Here is a 21,723-nt window from a genome sequence, read left to right as displayed (position 1 = left end):
TTGATGGTATATGTTGAAGCATAAATTATGCTTCAAGAAGTGCTGACATCATGGATTAATGACTGGAAAACTTACAAAAATTTACACTATATACGTGTGTACCTTGTGTACAATATTTGTGACCATCAGACTGAAAATTTACTTGTGGCGTGATGTAAAACGATTTTACACATCACAAGATTAAAGGCAGAAATTTACAATGAAATATTTTTCATTGAATTAGGTGATATATTTATTTTTTATTACATTCCAAAATGTATTTATGCTCTATTTTTTGAACATTGAAGGAATAGTACTTTTGTAAACAACATTTGAAAAATCTGAAAATTTGGAAATTAATTTTAGTAATTTTCAAGAATTCTGCTTGGAAATATTTGGGGATAATCCTGAGAAAGCTTCGTATATAAAAGGATAGAAAATTGACACCTATGAAAAATAGGCCACGCCTCCTAACAAATTTTAATGAAAATATGTGGCAAAGCACACCATGCTTTGTGAAGTGTTCGAACTCGTGACTTAACTGCTATATACCTCAAAAGTGCTTTCGCTTCATTTACGTTTACCGGTTCTCAATCGATTTGAACCGATCAATAAATCACTAAAAAGATTCCATAAAATAGTTTTAACACTATCAAAATTGACTTTCTGTCAAAAATTACTTATCGGTTCATAACCGGTTTACAACCGATTTGAACTGATTTATAAGTCACTCAAAACATTGATTAAAATACACCTCAGAAATAATATAATTGAATTTCGGATAAAATTTAGTTACCGGTTTAGAACCGATTCAGAACCGATTGGAACCGGTTCAGTCTTGTCAAGAATTCCAAGACCTTTCCAACAAGTCCAAATGTCATACCATTCAGTTGAGAAACACACTCTCTAAGAACCTTTTTAATCTTTGATCTTGAAAAACCGTTATTAGGAATGATTCAATGAATGATTAGATGAGATTCTTAACAATTTCACCTACTATAATCCTAACAAAATTTCATGTTCTCCGACCGGCCCCGAACTTTGCCAAATTGTGTTTCGCCACTTCCTGATCACGAATATATGGATGGTTAAAAACGTTACCGTCTGTCTGGCCACTTTTCGGAGCTTAATAATTTCGTTTCTAATTATTAGAATTTAAGAAAATGAGGGCGTTTTGGAAAGATCTCATGAAATGCCATTTCCCTTTTGACGTCGCAGGTTCATAGAATCACCGCTAGAAGCGCTATTATTAAAAAGAAACAATTTGAATCTTCTAAACTAAATAACTCAAAATCTCTGTTGTGCATCGGGCTGAAATTTTAGTACGTTGTATCCGCAGATTATACCTATCAAACAAAAAAATACTTAAGTCGATCGATAACCCCTGACCCGAGCTATAAGGGGTCAAAGTTCGCAAATTGACTGGCCTCGATCTTCGGTTCTAATTAACATTTTGAGCTAAATTTTGGGTTTTGGTTTTGTCTCGATGAGCACTTTCAGATGGCAGTTCAAAAAGTTGCCACAGGTGGCGCTGCGATAGCGTCAAAATTCATCAAAATTCAAACTCATTTTTCTCAAAAACGGCATTGTGCAAGTTAATGAAATTTTAGTATGTTGTAGCCCAGTCTAGGACGTTTCCAAAATGGTGCAAATGTGCGCTGTGGTTAAAACAGAACCGGAGATATGAGGGGTCAAAGTTCACGAAATTCAAAAAATCATATCTCCGGTTCTATGTGACCGATTTTGACGAGTAAGGGCACAAATTAAAGACCTCGCAAAGTGTTACAACATTCTAGAACATTTGAACTTCATATGACCAACACCAGTGGCGCCACAGTCGAAAACCAAATTTTAATATTACTTAAACTCAATTATCTCGACTCTTGCTCAACCGATTTTGCTGATTATTTCGGCATAATTGTAGAAGACTTTTATATCTATCTGTCTATATTGTGCCTTCTGTACGATTTTTTCGTTTTAGTGTAAAAAAAATCATCTTTTCCCAGAATAACGCTGCGAAAGTACACAGGTGCTGAAATGACCGCTTTTACTCGACTACGTTATTAATTAAACATGGTTTAAAAGAAAGATCAATTTAATCATTCTTTTATATTGCTGTAGGTCGTCACATGGATGGACAATAGGCCCACTGTGGACAAAAAACATGTTCCAAAACAAATAAATTGAATTATCTCGGCTACCGAGTAACCGATAAGATCAAGTTTTGGGGCAAAATTATAGAGGAGATACTGGTCTATTTTCCACTACAGGGAGTCACGCTTTGAAAGAATTTTCCAGTGATGCAGTAAAATTACATACCTACAGGAGATATCTTTGGAATAACTTACGAAAACGCCGTGATGTATGCAAAACATTTTGGGCCCCAATTTTTCAGCCTACAAGTAGACTCTCGCTCAATCGCCTAATCGGCGAAAAAATTTTGTAGATAATTTTTACATTTGATTTTGAAGCAAATTTGCTCAAATTCGCTGTAGTTCCTCTTATTTTATCCTGATTTTTTATAATTGAGTACTTTTTGTGGAATTTACAATGACTTTGACGCCCAAATCTATGGACAATTCGGATGACATTTTGCCCCAAATGTCCAATTGAGAGAGAGTCTACTGTATTTTCAATGCAAACGATTTATAAAAAGTTTATGTCAAATTTATCGCGTGAAAAATTGCATATATTTAGGGGAATTTAAAAAATGATTTTTTTTAAATTAGCTCCCAATAGTAGGCAATTCATATCAAATTCTTTCAGTCCGTTTCCTCTTAAGCCGGAACTCCCTGTATCATCTTGCTGTCAGTTCATTTACATCCTAGACATTTTGATTTAAATAAAAAGTTTGCAATGTTCCAGAAATATGATTCCAAATTGCTGTTATAATCTCTCATCTTTAGTTCCAAATCGAATTTACATGCTATAGGGTAAATGTCCTAATTTAAAACCATTTTCAGACGCTTTAACTTTGACAGAAGATTCAACGCATTAACTTCATTTTTTCTGAAGAGAATTACATAAATTTGTTCCTTGACTCTTCTAAAATTTTACTGTTTAGTGAAAATTCTTTAGATATAATTTGAAAACCTCTTAAATACAAGAAAAATACGCGAGCGTAAAATGCCTCTATTGGAAAAAAAATCCAAATGGAGACAAGGAAATTTTCTAATTGGAGACAAACAGTGAAAGTGAAACCGCGACGAAAGGCTTCCAATTGCTGAGTTGCTCTTGAGTGCAGAATTTGTTCTTATTCCTGGTCTTTTCTCCTTTTCCATGTAAAAAAAATAAGAAAATCTCTCCAAAAAAATCATATTTACGGGGTTTCCTATTGAAGCATTTGCAGACACTTTAGAAAAACTCTTTTTGTTCTCGAAATAGGTAATTATTTCATTTGAAAACTTCACGTACCGTTAACAATAAAGATTAGCACTTAATTTAACTAAAATTAACCAGAAATATGACATAAATGTTAAATAAAACGAATAAACAACAGTCATTTTATTGTGTTTTTCATTGGAAAATATGGTCAATCTATGAAAAATTCAATGGTGAACAGGTACACTGTTAATTTTTTTTTTGAGAAATTAACAAATTAAAATTTGTGAATATGAATGGATTTTCGCTTTATTTGGAGCAAAATTAACTAAATAATGAAACTGTGGTATAAAAAATATATAAATATATTAATTTAGTACTGTATTTATCATGAAAACAATGACGTTTCCATTTGGAGTAGCGAAAAAATTCCATTTAGAGCAGGTTTTGAATTAGCTTAATTTACCCTACTAGCTTTTTTCAGAATCGACAGTCGATACTATCGAAAATATGTTATCACGTTATCAAGATATGTTATCTAATAGCTTGGGAGCTTAATATCTTAGGGGAAAGTGCCCAAGCTTCGTAATGACTAAATTTTTCCTATGTTTCTCTATAAATGTGACTGCAATATATTTTAAAAAGTAGGTACTTTCCCCTAGTTTTTAAAATACAGTTATGATGAGTTACATTTGTTAAAAAACTTAGGAAAAATTGAGCCATTACGAAGCTTGGGATCGTACGAAGCATGGGTACTTTCCCTTATATTTTTATTTGATGATTATGTTTACTTTTGAATTTCATCATTTTAATAATTTCTCTGTCCATCAATCCGTCAGTCCATCATTAGTTGTCCAGTTGCTTCTACCTGTTTTTCTGATTGATTTCTTATTGGATTTCTTTTAGAATTTTCTAAATCCAATGGTATTCTTATTAGTAATTTTTTTCGCAATCTTCCATTAAATTTTTTAATTGAATTGAATTTCTAAAAAATGATTTTGCCTACGTTTTTGAATAATTAAGGTTTTTTTTTGCTTTGTGAATTTGTAGATACCGGAACATGGTGGTCTGGAAATAATGTTAAAGTCAGAGAAGGGTGAAATAGATGTGTTCTTGTGTCCCGATGCGAGTTCGACGGACAACTCGTCCCAGTACTCAACCACGGAGCAATTGTTGAAGGACATTAAACCAATGTTTGCTTCTGGCTCATATAATAAATTCATGAGTCCAAAACGAAAATCCTGTAAGTGTAATACTCTTCTATTACAATCACAATCTATATTGGAGGCTCTTCTCATTTCTCTTGGCCCTTATATATATATTTTTTTTGCTTTTCGTTCTTTGTTACTGGTACCCGGTAGCAATTTTGAGAGAGCGAGCGAGAAGAGGCTTTTTGGTGTGGAGGAGTTTATTGATTAAATTCTCATGTGATGGTTTTTGCTCTTTCTTCTTTTTTTTTTATTTGCTCTGCTTCGACCTCCTTCTGGGGCTACGTGAAAAAAAAATCACAGTGTTTGGTGTTAGCTCAGCTCAGAGAAATCTTAATCCTCTGCTGGAAGGCGATGGAGTGGACAGCAAGAGGAAGATTTTCGATGGTATCGATGATTGCTCGATGAGTGTTACTAAACCTGTTGTGACACAGCAGGAGGCATCATCGATGATGGGCACTAAAGGCAATACATCGGTACTGAGAACGACGTCGGAGGAGCTGAAGAAGGAGGAGAATAGAGGGGTGTCTCAGGATAGTCCCAAGAAGGACAGAACGGCACTTAAGAGTGACGTTAAATTGTCATCAAGTCCAGATGAGAGGCAATGGAGTCTATTCAATGATTATGATTTAAGTCCCAACCACCTGTCTCAAGTCAATGGTAAGTTTAATTGGTATCTATCAGTGCTAATTATTTTCACACAAATGCTTTGTGAATATTCAATTACTGTTTAAGAAGTGCTTTTCATTTTGTGTGTTTCATCATCATTTCACCAAAAGAAGATTCCTATAGTGTTAACTCATCACGTAGAACTGGTCAAAATATGCAAAAAATATTTAATTGAACCCTGCTAAATGATTGTGTGATTACATTAAAAAATATCAATTCCAGAAGGCGCTGTTTGAATTTTTAAAACCCGTGATTTACTTTATATAAAATTCTTTTTAAAGGTATAAAGGGGAAAATGTCTCCTGAGCTGGTTTTTTTTTAAAGTGTTCTCAAATGCTTCTACATAATTCTTTGTCTTGGTTCATGTCTCGACTATTTTTCCATCACAAAAGAGTCGTGACTGGAACCAACACTAATCAAAGTCGATTTGTAGTCACTTGAGAACAGTTTAAAAAAAAACTGTTCCGGAGACAGATGTCACCCTTTCATTTTTCATTGGAATAACACCATTAAACCGGTATAGATTCCAAAATGACTGTTTTGTGGTGGGAAAAACAGTAAAGACAAGAACTAACATGAAGAAAAGTTGATTTTATAGAAGCACTTGGGATTGAGAACAGTTAAAAGAATGGAGACAGATTTCCAATGAAAAATGACAAGAGGAAATCTGTTTCCTGGACATTTTTTTACTGTTCTCAAGTGTTTCTACATAATCGACTTCTCTTTGCTTCGATTCCTGTCTTGATTACGTAGAGTCACTTGAGAACAGTAAAGTTCTAAAAGAAAATATTCAAGAGACAGATTTCTCCTTTCCATTTTTCATTGGAATAGCGCCAATAATACAGTATAGATCCCAAAACGACTACTTTGTAGTGAAAAAACAGTCGAGACAGTAACCAAATTAAAGAAAAGTCGATAATGTAGAGACACTTGAGAACAGTAAAGTGCAAAAACAAAATGTTCAGAAGAAAGATTTCAGAAGAAAGTGTTCAAAGCCTGAAAGCCTTCCCCTACTCAGCGACTTTTCCTCACTCAGAATTCTTTATTTCTTGACAAAGCAATTAAATTTTCCTGTTTACAATTTGTGCAATCACTTGGCACCTTGATGTTTCGTTCTTTCCGTTTTATAAATCGAGAATTCATTATTTTGGGTTGACATTGACATTTGTATGCGGTTCCAGTTAAATCCCCCATTAAAAAAATCCCAAAAGATTATAATCCCAAATGGGTCGAAATTACGAAGACCCAAAATTCTGAAGACCCACAATTTCGATTAAGTCAAAATCGAAGAGCCAAAATCTCTAAAAGGCCAAAATTCCAATTGGGTTCCAAATTCCGAAGAGGCAAAATCGAAACTAAAAATCTCGAGAAGATCAAAGTCTCGAACGAAGTTAAATACTGAATGGGCCGAAAGGCTGAAGATCTAAAATTCTGAATAGGTCAAAAATCCGAAGACCCAAAATCTTGAAAAAATAAAAATTTCGGATTTTTTATAAATTCTGAATGAAAAGAAAACTTGAAGAGTTGACATCCTGAATTGATCGAAATCCCGAAAATCGAAAATTCTGATAGGGTCGAAGTCTCGAAAAATCAAAACCAAAAACGAAAAATCTCGAAAAGTTCAAAAACTTGAACAAATTGAAATCCCGAAGGGGTCGAAACGCTGAACATCCATAATTTCGAATTTGTTGAAATTCGGAACCTTAAAGAGTCAAAGTTACGAATTCATCGATATCCCGAAGACCCAAAATTCTGAAGGGGTCGAAATCCTCAAGAGTTAAAACCAAAAATCCTGAAAAGATCAAAATCTCGAACGAAATAAAATCCCGAATGAATCAAAACACTGAAGGCTTAGAATTTAGAATTTTTCGAAATTCTGAATGGGTCGAAAACCCGAAGACCCAAAATCCCGAGAAGATTAAAATTCTGAATTTGTCGAAATTCTGAATTGAAGGAAAACTGAAGAGTCAAAATCCCGAATTGATCGAATCCTGAAGACTCTAAATTCTGAAAAGGTCGAAATACCGAAAAGATTAAAATCTCAAAAGAATCGATATCCCGAATGGGTCGAAACGCTGAAGACCTATATATCCGAATTTGTCGAAATTCTGAATGGATCGAAAGTCCAAAATTCCGAAAAGATTAAAATTCCGAATTTGTTGAAATTTTGAATGAGAAGAAAATGTGAAGAGATAATTTTATCTCTCCAAGTTTTCTTCTCATTCAAAATTTAAAGATTTCGAATCGTTCGGGATTTTGGCCTTTTCGAGATTGTAGGTCAACGGAATTTTTACTTACCGGGATTGTAATTCTCTCAGAATTTTGAGTCTTCTGGATTTTCTGAATGGATCGAAAGTCCAAAATTCCAAAAAGATTAAATTTCCGAATTTGTTGAAATTTTGAATGAGAAGAAAACTTGAAGAGATAAAATTATCTCTTCAAAATTTCAACAAATTCGGAAATTTAATCTTTTTGGAATTTTGGACTTTCGATCCATTCAGAAAATCCAGAAGACTCAAAATTCTGAGAGAATCACAATCCCGAAAAGTAAAAATTCCGATGACCTATAATCTCGGAAAGGCCAAAATCCTGAACGATTCAAAATCATCGAAGAGCCAATCCGAATCCAGGGATCGAAATCCTGTACACTAAAATCCCAAATGGGTCCAAATCCCGAATTGATTGAAATCCCGAAAAGTAATAGTAATCCTTACTATTACTTTATTGATTAATTACTTTATTTTATTGAATATCCAACACCCGGCAGTGATAAGTTTTTGCTGGGTTAGTCTATAGTTTACGTTTTCTATAATTGATCTCGACAATCAATGGCAAACATATCGCATCCGTAAAAATATCAGGATGATTGATACCTTCTTAATTTTCCCTTTTTCTAGGATTATTTCAGTAATTTGTGTCATTTACAATTTAAGATTTCCATATTATTTATAAACCATTACGGATTTTGATCGGAATTATTTGTAGGTTTTTTTTCTAAATCAAAATGACTGACCCTCTGCACAGAAAAATCAAGTGTGAAAGTCTCGTCAGTTAAATCAGCATTTATCGTAACTTCATTTTTGCGATTTTGAGATATATACATATTTGGAATCAGCGTAATTTTGTTTATTAAACGCACTTAAGAAAAAGAAACTTTTATAAGCCCAATAAAAATTATTTTAAACAAAAATTATCTTAAGTGCCCTTAATTAAGAAAAATTTATCAGAATTTGTCGTAACTTCCATTTTTGGGGAAGTTACGTTACGACAAATTTCCATACAAATTTTTCAGTAATCAGCATTTGCCGTAACTTCTTTTGCTTACTTTCGTGGCTTGTAATTTGCAGCAATATTGCAAAATTTTTCAATAAAACGTTTATAAACTCTTCCAAATATCGAAAGATAGTGCGGATAGTGTAACATGAAATCATTTTAATTCAATATTTGGGAGAAAAAAGTGAGAAAAAAACCTACCCATCTGTCATTAATTCAAAACAAAACAAGTGACGTGACACACAAAATTTATTCAATAAAACTTATGAAATAAAAGCTTTTAGGGACAGTGATAACAGTATTATTGACTAATTTAGTCAAATAAAGGCGCTTATTATCACTAGAATAATTCAAATTAATATAATGCATTTTAGAAAATTGTCGTAACTTCCAGAATCTCCATACATTGGAAGTTACGGCTTTATAAACGATGGAAGTTACGATAAAATATTAATGTGTTTCTTCTAACATATTTCTCAATATTGCAGCTTTTAAATAATTTTATAAAGATTTTTTGAGTTAACTTACAGTTTATTAGTGCCACTTTTATTATTTTGACTCAAAAGTATCGCATTCGGAGCTCGTTTTTAAGAAAAATGCTGAACTGAAAATTTCGTCTCCTGAAAAGTTGTCAAAACGAAGTTACGACAAATGCTGATTTAACTGACGATTTATCGATTTAAAAACGATTCCTTACAAATCCTGACTTAGGATTCAAATATCTTGAAGTTGATTACAAACTTGTCCCAAGCGATTTAAAAAAAAAAATTCTAGAGATTTTTTTGTTTTGACCTTGGAAAACCCTCATCTGGAATGATTCAAGGTCATTGTTCATATTTTGACTAGTTCTACTCAACTAATACTTGTATTTTGATTATTTGACTAAAACAGTAATAGAAAATTGCAAAGTATTTGGTTATGCTGCAGAGTTTGTACTTTTTATAAAAAAAAATATTTAAAAAAAAGAACAACGGAGAGGATGAAAAATTCAAATATGGGAATTGCCTGGCGAGGACTCAGGCTGTGACCTGCGTTATATATAAATTCGCATCACAGTCTGAGTTCTTGCTAGGCGGTTCTTCAACAAAGTCAACAGTGTGCACGATAAAAAATAAACATTAACGATTTAGTTAATAATCTCATTCATTGACATTCTAATAATTGCATCGAGAAAATGAAATGTGTTGGAAATAATTCAATTTAACTTGATCATGTGATAATTAAACCATTTGTTTGTGTTTTAATAATCCAAAAAAAAAATGAAGAGAGAAAAACCGCTTCTATTTGTTTTCATCGCTTCTATTGCCATTACTAATCACATTCAAATTAATTTTATTCGAATTTAAAGAGCAATATTTTGGGAGTAATCTTTTTTTTTTATAAAAATTGGGGAGGGGGGGGGGGTAAAGTGTGTGCAAGTGTGCGTGCAATTTGTGGTGCAATTTATATTGGGGCGCTTATCTTTTTTTTTACTTGTCTCTTACACCTTCCTTGAGAGTGAGACAGTGCGAGGAGAGGAAAGTTATCATGGGGAAAATTCACACCTGCGCTGAAGGCTCGTGGGTCTGCATGTCCGTTTGCAATTTTGTAGCACCATGAGATTCAGCTCTGGTGTGGATTAAATGTCTCTAACCGCTTTCATGTCTTTTTCTGTCACCATCACCACATACACCAAAAAAAAAAACAACCAATTATCATCATGAAATTCAGATGACACGCATTTTTATTTACAATTTACACCATCAAGTTTTTTAATACACTCTCTCTAATGTGATGTTTATAAGGAATGTATATACATAAGTAGTTCATAATAAATACCTTATCCAATGCAGTCGCTACTTGAAATTTACAGCCCTCATTGAGAGATGTTAATGAAGTTGTGCAGCTGAATTGTATTTTCTAATTAATGAAGTAATTGCAGGAATAAATTGTCAAGCGAAACGTTCTTCGATATTCAAGAGAGTTATATCGAGACATTGTGAATTACTTTTGAAAAGTGCCTTCAGAAGTTTTTCAGTAAATATTTGCTTTGCGACATGTTTATCACTCAAAAGATCGTCAAAAATTAGTTACCGGTTCATAACCGGTTCATTACCGATTGGAACCGGTTTAGAATTGTAAAAAATTCCAAGACCTTTCCAACAATACCTAACATGAGCCCAATTCGTTGAGAAATATTTACTTTACAGCCGCTTAATGTTCTGAAATATAAATTGTTCGAAGTCAGAGTGTGTGCGAAACCTAAAAGCCTTCCCCTATTGCAGATTTTAGAACGATTTTTTAATGTTCTTCAATGAAAATTTACTTAATCTGGTATTTAAAAATCTAATAACTTGCTTTGAATAAAAAAAAACAACCCAAAAGTGTGTTTCAAGTCCCTGAGAGAAATCCGAAAAAGTTAAAATAACTTTCCGGAAATGTTAATTTTACCTTGCAGTATCGATCCGAAATCGGTGTAAATTTTACCCTTTTTAGGTGTATTGGGGGTTAAAGTTACCCTTTTTCATGTTAATTTTACCCTTAAAAAGGTGTAAAATTAACATTAAAAAATGTTGATATATTTTTACGCCTAAAGAGTGTTAAAATTATGAGAAAAAAAAGTTAATCGCACCCTCTTTTTTTTCTCAGTGTCAGAATAAGTTTGAGGTTAGAATTGACTTAATTTAAATTAATTTGATAACATTTATTTTTCTATTACCAAATTTCTTTTGTGATAAAAACCTGTGCTTACCTTTTAAAAGCACGTTTTTTATCTCTGAAACGAATAAATTTGCGAATTTTGGAAATTTAACGATTTTATTTTAAGGTTATATTAATCATAACCTCATATTGCAGATAACTTTTTAAATAAGTAAGGGAATTTGTCAGCTCAGAATTTTTACCGGAATATCCATGAATCCTTATGTTCTTGGTAAAGAAGTTATGCTGAGTTACGAGCAATTGTGGTTTAATTCCGATAAATCTGACTAAAGGGAATACAGAAATTAGAAAAATTCTAACCTCCAAAAACATAAAGTTACGTTTTTTAATACAATTCGAAAAGGAACGATGCGTTTGAAACTGCTATGAAAATAAATCAATCTGCTTGATTTGTCTTACTTAGAAATTTCTAAAGTAAAGAAAAAAGAATTTCGTGTATTTTTATTATAGGGGAATGTAGGCAGCCTTCGCATGTTTTTTCGTGCTTCATATTCAGGATTTTTTTCAGACTAAACTGTAAAATGGGCAATAAATTGCACTACACCAAAAAAATCTCTGATCCTTTAGGTTTCTATGCATGCCTAGTCCACTATCACAGAATTGTTGGTTTTTCCTGGACAGGAAAATGAAAAAAATATGACGATTTGTGCGATTCTTGCCCCCGGGGCCAGCGTTCACACGATGGGGGGTTTGGGTTCGTCATTGCTTTTTTTCTCGAAATAAATTTTATCCACAATTAAGAATTATTTTCCTACGGTTATACTGTACCCCCGTGAACCCGCGGAAACTATCACTGCACTAAAAGAAGATCTTTAAAACACTTTTTTCCACATTTTCTGGAGCACTGTTTTTTCTTCCAAATAAATATCGAAAAATCGACTAAACTGTCAAAATTAATCGTCTGGTCAGCTGGAATCGCCCGAACATTGTAGAGGTTATGTTAATATTGTTTTGTTTTCCTAAAGGTTGCATAAATTATATTAAGAAAGGTGATGATAAGCTTCTGTGTTTTTCAGAGTGTTCGAGTAACACTCGCTTTGTGAGTAAAATGTTTGGTTTTCCTAATTCTTATTGCAAATGTTTAAAGTGGCTCATATTTTTTTCGATATCCTTTAGCATGGTAGCAGTTTAGTTAGTGACATTGAGTCCCAGGCTAATGGTGAGCATGTTCACACGGTTCACACTGTGAATAAACGTCGTCTCATGGAGATGGGCAGGAAACTACACGCCTGTCGAAGAGGAAATGTCCAGGATTGTCTCCCTGTGGCTTATGAGGCTTTAGTGAAGTTATGGTTTTCAATCTGAAGTTGCCGGATGCATATGCGAATGCTTACACATTCAGTGTTTGAAACCACACACAGTGTAGTACTTGCGAATTTTCCGGCACCGTGAAAATAATTTCCCTCCGATGCAAAAAGTTATTACGTAAATATCATCTCTAGTATACTCTTCATCCACTGTGTAAGTGATTTTTTTTAGAAATGAGTTTAAATATGAGAAATCAAATGAAATATGTGCCATTAAAATTACCCATTTTGGGCCAATTTTCTATTTGTGATCCTAGCACCTAGGAAAGAAGGGCTTGGCTGCCTATTTTTACAATGAAGATAAGGTTCATAATTACTTAACTTATGGCTAAGAAATTCGGAACCAACTCTTTGGAAATAAAGAGAAAATTCACATCGTTTGAAAGCACACACGTGCGAAGCCTGCCTACATTCCCCTAAACTGAGAGAAATTTATTCTGTTTGCAGTCATAAGAAAATTTCGGAGTTGTAGCCGAGATTCTTTACAATTCCAGTTTTTGTGGTCCGAATTTTGGATTTACACGTTTTGCAAGTCGCAGATCAGGAATATCTATCATGTGCGCTAAAAAATGATTTTCGTAGACGTCCCGTCCGTGCCTGTTCGTCCACCGTCCGTCTGTTCGTCTGTTCGTCCAATTGTCTATTCGTCCGTCCGTCCGTTCGCTCGTCCGTCCGTCCGTCGTATAACCACTTCTGCAGAAAGAACGGAAAGAGATATCGACAAGCGGTTTTCGTCCGTTCGCCCGTTCTTCTGTCCGGCCGTCTGTCCGTCCGTACGTTCGTCCGACCGTCTATTCGTCTGTCCGCCCGTCCGTCACATAAGCACTTCTGGAGAGAGAACGGAGAGAGATATCGACAAGCGGTTTTCGTCCGTCCGCCCGTTCTTCTGTCCGGCCGTCTGTCCGTCCGTACGTTCGTCCGACCGTCTATTCGTCTGTCCGCCCGTCCGTCACATAAGCACTTCTGGAGAGAGAACGGAGAGAGATATCGACAAGCGGTTTTCGTCCGTCCGCCCGTTCTTCTGTCCGGCCGTCTGTCCGTCCGTACGTTCGTCCGACCGTCTATTCGTCTGTCCGCCCGTCCGTCACATAAGCACTTCTGGAGAGAGAACGGAGAGAGATATCGACAAGCGGTTTTAGTCCGACTGTCTGTCCGTACGCCCATCCGTCTGTCTGTCCGTCCGTTCGTCCGACCGTCTATTCGTCCGTCCGCCCGCCTGTCCGTTATTCCGTCCGTCTACCCGTCCGTCTGTCTGTCGTATAATCACTTCTGAAGAGAGAACGGAAAGAGATATCGACAAGTGGTTTTCGTCCGTCTGCCCGTTCATCTGTTTGTCCGTCCGTCCGTCCGCCCGCCCGCCTGTCCGTCCGCCCGTCAGTCACATAAGCATTTCTGGAGAGAGAACGAAAAGAGATATCGACAAGCGGTTTTCGGCAAAAGTTAAATGTCGATAGGTGGCTAGAAGTTTGTGATGTCAGGCACCCTCCCCCTTCCGCCATTATGGAACACCCCCAAATTTTGTTTTCTCAATAACTCAGTCCCTATGGCATCGATCGATCTCAAATTTAAGTATGTTATAGCTGGGCCCAAGAGCTTTCGATTTAAATAGATTAAGTCCCCGGACCCTCCTGACCTGACCCGTGTTATAAGAGGTCAAATTGAATTTTCAAATAGTTCTAATTGTCAGAATTAGAAAAATAGGGTCTTTTGGAAAGATCTCATGGACTACTGCATCATTTACGATACCTCAACTTCATCCGCGAAGATTAAAAATTCGATTTCGAAAAGAAAGATTTTCGAAAATTCGATGTCGAATATTTCGAAAACTAAACGATGTTTTTTTTTTAATTTTAGTATGTTGTAGCTGAGATCGAGATCTTTTTAACTAATGTTTTTGTTTTTTTCAGGGGAAGGGGGTGGGGGGGAGCGGGGGAAAATGAGGGACATATTAATGGTTCCAGGGTCAACTTATGTGGGGGGGGGGGGTTCCTCGAAAGTCCCAAGTCTATCTCTCACCATTTTGCAGATTGAAAATAAAACGCAAAACATAAGACATTTTTAAGACATTCAGTCCTCAATTTACCATCAAAACTGGACTGCAATTTTAGTTCTGAACATTAACCCATTCAGTCAATGTACCAGAAATACTTGAGATAGAATGTTAATATTTTGGGATTAGTTTCGTACAGATTAATAGATGAATTTTTTGAAAAGATTTTTTTTTACCTATTATGGGGGCGCGGGGAGCCCCTGTCAAACACACGTCTTAACTATCGCTGAATTTAAATTCTGTACACTAATTCATTATAAACATTATTGACTTAGATAGAGTAACTATCCAAGAAATAAATTGACAACTAGAATTCAAATCTGGGAAGAGGAAAGAGGCCAATTTTAACAAATTCGACGGAATGTCGCATTTTTCGTCCGCCATTTTGTGCAAAAATTTTGCATGACTTCCGCGAAGCAAGAAAACAATAACAAAATGTATTTTCATCGATATCGGACTATTTTTCCCAAGTAATTGAAGAACTAAAGTGAGTAAAAATCCATTCCCGACAGCAATTCAGATAAAAATTTCCCAAGAATAAATCATATAAAATCACTCAACTTGCGTATGATGTATAATACCATGGTATGGAATGGGTTTACAATAGCTATTTACAAGAGATAATTGTTGATACACAAAATATTTACCACGTTCTGAGCGGGATATCACATGTGATGGCCTGCATGTCTTCATGAAACACTGTTGGGCATACTTCTAATTGATGTTCCATATGAACTTTGTCACTCGAAAATCTTTTTGACTGAAGTATATTCTTAAAACGAAAACACTTAAGCATATACTTCAGTCGAGATGAAATTTTACTTTAGAGTTGTTTCAACTCTAGGGTATATTAAGCTAATTCAAAACCTGCTCCAAATGGAATTTTTTCGCTATTCTAAATGGAAACGTTATTGTTTTCACGATAAATACAGTACGAAATTATTATATTTATATATTTTCTATACTACAGTTTCATTATTTAGTTAATTTTGCTCCAAATAAAGCGAAAATCCAATCATATTTACAAATTTTAATTTGTTAATTTCTCAGAAAAATTAAAAGTGTACCTTTTCACCATTGAATTTCTCATCGATCAACCATGTTTTCTAATGAAAAACACAATGAGATGACTGTTGTTTATTCGTTTTGTTTAACATTTAATGTCACATTTCTGGCTAATTTTAGTTAAATTAAGTGCTAATATTTATTGTTAACGGTACGTGAAGTTTTGAAATGAAATAATTACCTATTTCGTGAACAAAAAGGGTTTTTCTGAAGTGTCTGCAAATGCTTCAATAGAAAACATCGGAAATATGATTTTTTTGGAGAGATTTTTTTTATTGTTTTATATGGGAAAAGAGAAAAGACCAGGAATAAGAACAAATCCTGCACTTAAGAGTAACTCAACAAGGTTTTGGAAGCCTTTCGTCGCGGTTTCACTTACAGTGTTTGTCTCCAATTAGAAAATTTCCTTGTCTCCATTTGGATTAATATGTTTCCAAAAGAAGCATTTTACGCTCGAGTATTTTTCTTGTATTTAAGAAGTTTTCAAATTATACCTAAAGAATTTTCACTAAACAGTAACACTCTAGAAGAGACAAGGAGCAAATTTATGTAATTCTCTTCAGAAAAAATGAAGTTAATGTGTTGAATCTTCTGTCAAAGTTAAAGAGTCTGGAAATGGTTTTGAATTATGACATTTTATAGAGCTAAATTACATTAGGTAAAAGCACATTTTTCTTTAGAAATAGTCCCACCTTCCCCTATTGTAAAAACTGTGAATGATTCCTAATACCTATTTTTCAAGTTCAAAGGTTAAAAACGCTCTAGAGAGCGTATTTCTCAAACGATTTTGGCATGTTTGGGCTTGTTGGAAAGGTCTTGGAATTTCATTCATGTCTAAAGCGGTTTTAATCGGTTATGAACCGGTTAAGAACCGAAAACTAATTTTTGGCCTAAAATAATTTTTGTATTATTCCTAAGGTGTTTTTTAGCGATCTTTTGAGTGATTTATAAATCGTTTAAATTGCTAAATATATAGTGATGAATTTTCAAGAATAAAAAACGTGAATTCTTAGAAAAGCCGAGAAGGATAATTGAAATGGATGGACTTTTATGCAGGATTTTCAAGTAGCGATTGTGTTGTGAAGTGTAAATGGATGAAAAAAATAAGAAGGAGGAGGAGGAGGAAGAGATAATGTCCATGGGATTGATGGTGAATAGAAGTGAGTGAGCTAATGCTTATTTATTTCTTTCACAATGTAGAATTTGAGTCATTCCTGTGCATCGAACCACCTCCCTTGGATACCGACTACAATTTCTCGTTGGGACAGACAGAAGGATTATCTGATCTCTTTGATGATATAATATAGAAAAGAAGGGGTTGATGTGAATGCTGAGGCTCGGTGTCACAGGAAAGAAGAAGGTAAAGAAAAATGTGAAAGAATGATGAGAAGCACATTTTGCCATGCATAGAAAACACACAATTTTGTTGATTCTTCGTCCCCAAAATAGGTAGTGAGGAAAAGTTGTGACAAAAGTTTTTTTTTTTAAAGAAAAAGGAAAAGGAGGAAAGCATAAAAGGAAAAGAAATTACCCTTAAACATTTAAAAAAAAGGATGAAAGATGAAGGAAAAAAAACAAGAATTATCAATTAGAAATAAACATGAACTTGTCTCTAGGTTTTTAAGAGTAAGTCCTCAATGATAAGGGAAATATACAAATTAGTTACTTCCTCTGTAGATAAAAGAAAAAAACAAGAAAACAAGAAAGAAAGAACAGTAAAAAAAACAAGATTGAAGGAAATTCTATGAAAGAAAAAAATATTTTGTATATGTACAAAGTAAATAATTTATAAGTGATCATAACTAGACAATTAAATTAAAAAGGTAAAAAAAAGATGATGAGAATAAAATGAGAAAATAAGCAAAAGTGAGAAAAAAACATACACACACAAAAAAAAACAAATAGTTATGTATAGTAATTTGGAGAGGAAGAGTATAGTTCTTTTTTATTTTAAGAATGGCAAGCAAGAAAAGCAGCAAGGAAACGAATTGTTTTTTTTTCGGCAAAAAAGAAAATTGGTGAATAAAATTTCACCTTAGGCATTGTATAAAAAAAAATAGAGAAAAAATAAAATGTATCTAATTGTAAAATGTATAAATTAGAGGCAACTCATATTTTGTACTACTAAAAAAAAAGAAAAGAAAGGTGACAAGATGAGAGAGATAAACTGTTACAAAAAATAAAAACAAAAAATACAGAGATAACAAAAAGAAAAAAAACTGGTAAAGATGACATCAAATTTCGGATTGTAATTTATAAAGAACAAATGGAGAAAAAAAGTGGGAAATGCTAAAAAATTATGTAGAAAAAAAACACCGTAATTGCAGATAGAGCACTCATAATTCCGTGTGCAAGTGGCATTTTTAAAGAAAAAAACAAATTGGGATTTAGCCTGCAAGGAAATTTTTTGTTTAAATGAAAAGAAAAAAAAAAAGAATTGTTGATTTTCCAGATGGAGCAAAAGTTGTGAAAAAGTTAATTCTTTTTTTTTGCATTTTTTTCTCAATCTGCACAAAAAGAATTTAGAAATGAATATCAACACATTTTTTTTAAAATTTTTTTTGTACGTGAATGACTAGGATGCAGAAAACGGGTAAAAAAAATTCAGATTTTTTTGAATGGAAAAGAAAAAATATTGTCCAAATTTATTTTCACTTTGCATAACGTTTAATTATTCTTTTTTCAGTGAATGTTCTTTTTTTTATATTTTTGTTCTATTGATTGTTTCTTTTTCGCTGATTTTTCTGCCCAAGTATAGGTTTTTTTTTTTGAAAAAAGGTAATTGAGAATGAAGACAGAAAAGGGGTTTAATGAATTAAGGACAAGCTCATGGATGTGAGTGAAGAATGAAAAAAAGAAAACAAGATGAAAAAGAACTGAGTGAGTATTGAAAGAAGAGCAAAAGTTGCAATTTATTGTTAATATTTTTTTCTTTAAAAAATAATAAATTAGTATTTTTATTCTGAGAATGGAAAATGGATTTTTTTGGTTTTTCCAAAGATTGCAAAGGGGCCGTTGCGTGGTTCCAGGCTCTTGTGGGATAAAATCAATGCCGAGGAAATTCGCAGACTGCTCGAAGGCACAAAAGGTATCGATGTTATTGATCCAGAAATAACAGAATCTTGATTTTATCTTGAAAATAATTTTATTTGGAAAGACGATTGAATTTTCTGCACATAGTGGACGGAAAATAGGGTAAATGTACCAAATTCCGGCCAGCTTGCAATTCCGGCCGCATTTTTTGTTATTCAAATTTCCATGAATTTTTAGTTTTGAATAGTTAGTCGCACAAAGAAATATTAAGAAAGACACACAAAAAGAGAGAAAAATTGCTAAAAATTTTAAAAATAAGTAGAAAATTAAGTGCAGTGCCCCAAATCCCATGCCCTGTAAACAAAAAAGACCATTTGACAAACCAAGAAAAGACTAAAAATTTGACCACTGAGGAAGGCTTGGAGTCCGAGCCGAAAGCTTTGGGAAAAATTTGAGAATTTTCTTTGCTTCTTCTTACCCGACGCTCACCGGTTTCCACACCTATTGAATTAATCGTCGGAAATTACCAAAAATTTTTAGTTTTTGCATACTCTACAGATTATACAATGCAAAAAATAACAAAAAATATCGCTTCCACGAGCAAGATGATCTGAAAAAGGCACTGGAAAAATTCCAGAAGGGTAAGGAACTATGAGAATGAAGGTGACCGGAATAGGCTATCAATGCTATATCTACATTCTTATTCATTTTAAAATGTTTTAAGAATGATTTTAAAGAAAATAAAGACGATAAACTGAGTACAAGGTTTCAAGCAACACACCTTATAAAAAAGTAACAAAAAAAATCTATTTGTAATAAAAATATTACATTTCAAACTTGAAACTTTGGCTCTTGCATGCAACTATGCCGAAATTTTGGCACACTTACCCTAGATCTCTTGATTTTTTCTCTATTCTTCACGATGTTTCGAGGATAGGGTAAATTTATCTAATTCAAAACCTGCCCCAAATGGAAATTTTTCGCTACTCCAAATGGAAACGTCATTGTTAATTTCATTATTTAGTTAATTTTGCACCAAATAAAGCGAAAATCCATTCATATTCACAGATTTTTATTTGTTAATTTCTCAGAAAAATTAAAAGTGTACCTTTTCACCATCAAATTTATCATCGATCGACCATGTTTTCCAATGAAAAACACAATAAATTGACTGTTGTTTATTCGTTTTATTTAACATTTATGTCATATTTCTGGCTAATTTTAGTTAAATTAAGTGTTAATCTTTATTGTTACGGGACGTGAAGTTTTCAAATGAAATAATTACCTATTTCGTGAACAAAAAGGGTTTTTCTGAAGTGTCTACAAATGCTTCAATAGGAAACCCCGGAAATATGACTTTTTTGGAGAGATTTTCTTGTTGTTTTAGATAGGAAAGGAAAAAAGACCAGGAATAAGAACAAATCCTGCTATCAATCAGTTACACTGTTTGTCTCCAATTAGAAACATTCCCTTGTCTCCATTTGGATTAATTTGTTTCCAATAGCAGCATTTTGCACTCGTGTATTTTTCTTGTATTTGAGAAGTTTTCAAATTATATTTAAATAATTTTCACTAAACAGTAACATTCTAGAAGAGTCAAGGAGCAAATTTATGTAATTGTCTTCAGGAAAAATATGAACTTAATGTGTTGAATCTTCTGTCAAAGTTAAAGCGTCTGGAAATGGTTTTGCATTCATTGAGAAAAAAAAAAGGGTGCGATTAACTTTTTTTCCTCGTAGCTTTAACACTTTTTAGGTGTAAAAATATATCAACATTTTTAATGTTAATTTTACACCTTTTTAAGGGTAAAATTAACATGAAAAAGGGTTAATGTAACCCTTAATAAGGGTAATATTTACACCGATTTCGGATCAATAATGCAGGGTAAAATTAACATATCCGGACTGTTATTTTAACTTTTTCGGATTTCTCTCAGTGTTAGGACATTTACCCTAGATGTCCTCTTCATCAGCTTTCAAATTTGGAGGAAAAATCAAGTAATAGATATCTGTATCAATCCCGCTTCCATGATTTTTCTTTTAAATTAGAAACCTGATGAACAGGACATACCCATTCTCTAAACGTCATAAAGAATTACTCAGAAAGACAAAATCAAAAGAGAGGCCTACAGTAGGAATCATAAGTTTGTTACGGTGGTCATTTCTAGTGAAAGAGGCCTATAAAATCTACTGTAAAAATTATTAAAAATTAAGTTTTTAATTCCAGTATATTCTAGGGTTGTTACTCTTTCTAAATTATGGGTTTGGAAAAATAATTTTAATTATTAATTACGATCAAAAGTTTGTTACGGTATATAAAACAATTAAGATAACAGCTAGGCCACGAGCCCCTGTCTAATTCAGATGATTGGATTTTGTGTTTTAATATCTTTTTCACGAGTTTATAAGTGTTTAAAAGGATTCTTTTGGTAGAAAAAGTGATAGGATGTAATGACTAAATTAAAAAACGAAATTTAAAGTCACACATTAAAATTTTTAATGTTCCAATTTAAGATACTGATGGGTCTTCTATAGACTAAATATTATATTTAATACCTTGAAACTAAAATTATCTCCTTAAATATTTTAGTTTTAAGATATTTTTCGATTGGCCTAAGGTAGGAAAGCTTCAAAACTTTAGCCAATCAGAGAACGCAATCCAACAAAAATATTTCATACCTATTCAATACTTTAGGGTAGAATATAAAGAATTGATTGATTTATGTGGAACGCAAAGAATCAGTTAATAAGAATGTGACACATTTTAGTGTACTGCCTTTTTTTTATCAAACTAAAACTTTTATTCCCATATGGAGCTGTGAAGAATTCCCATTTCGAGTCGATTCTGAATTGCGCTAATTATTCAACACGTGAATTGTTCTGAAAAATAAATAGGAGATAAGGGAAATCTTACATTTTTATCAAGAAACTGCAGTACGTTATCCACATGTAATTAAATAATTATCCTTATAAAATGTTTTAGTCTAATTGCATTCGCTGATTGGTCGGGACTTGAAAAGATTGAAAGCTTTAACAGCTGTAACCAATCAGGGGCCATGATTGAACTAAAATATTTTATAGAAATGAATAAATATTTAAAAACGTGTGTAAGTAAAGTT

General features: G+C 33.3%; 1 protein-coding gene across 2 annotated transcripts in view; it reads left to right on the top strand.

Annotated features, from left to right (window-relative positions):
• LOC129797944 (transcription factor E2F3) overlaps nt 1–17,662 on the top strand; it is a 36,379-nt gene extending 18,717 nt beyond the window's left edge. For both annotated transcript variants that reach the window (XM_055840830.1, XM_055840831.1), the window contains exons 5-7: nt 4,351–4,543; nt 4,812–5,168; nt 16,773–17,662. In XM_055840830.1, the coding sequence (XP_055696805.1) occupies nt 4,351–4,543; nt 4,812–5,168; nt 16,773–16,879 (657 nt within the window). In that variant the 3' untranslated portion in view covers nt 16,880–17,662. The remainder of the gene's footprint in view (nt 1–4,350; nt 4,544–4,811; nt 5,169–16,772) is intronic.
• The last annotated feature ends 4,061 nt before the right edge of the window (nt 17,663–21,723 follow it).

This window comes from Phlebotomus papatasi, chromosome 1 (genome assembly GCF_024763615.1).
Source record: "Phlebotomus papatasi isolate M1 chromosome 1, Ppap_2.1, whole genome shotgun sequence".
NCBI classification, from domain to species: Eukaryota; Metazoa; Arthropoda; class Insecta; order Diptera; family Psychodidae; genus Phlebotomus; species Phlebotomus papatasi.
The sequence above is the reverse complement of the archived record's forward strand: the minus strand, read 5'-3'. Positions and strand labels throughout refer to the sequence as shown.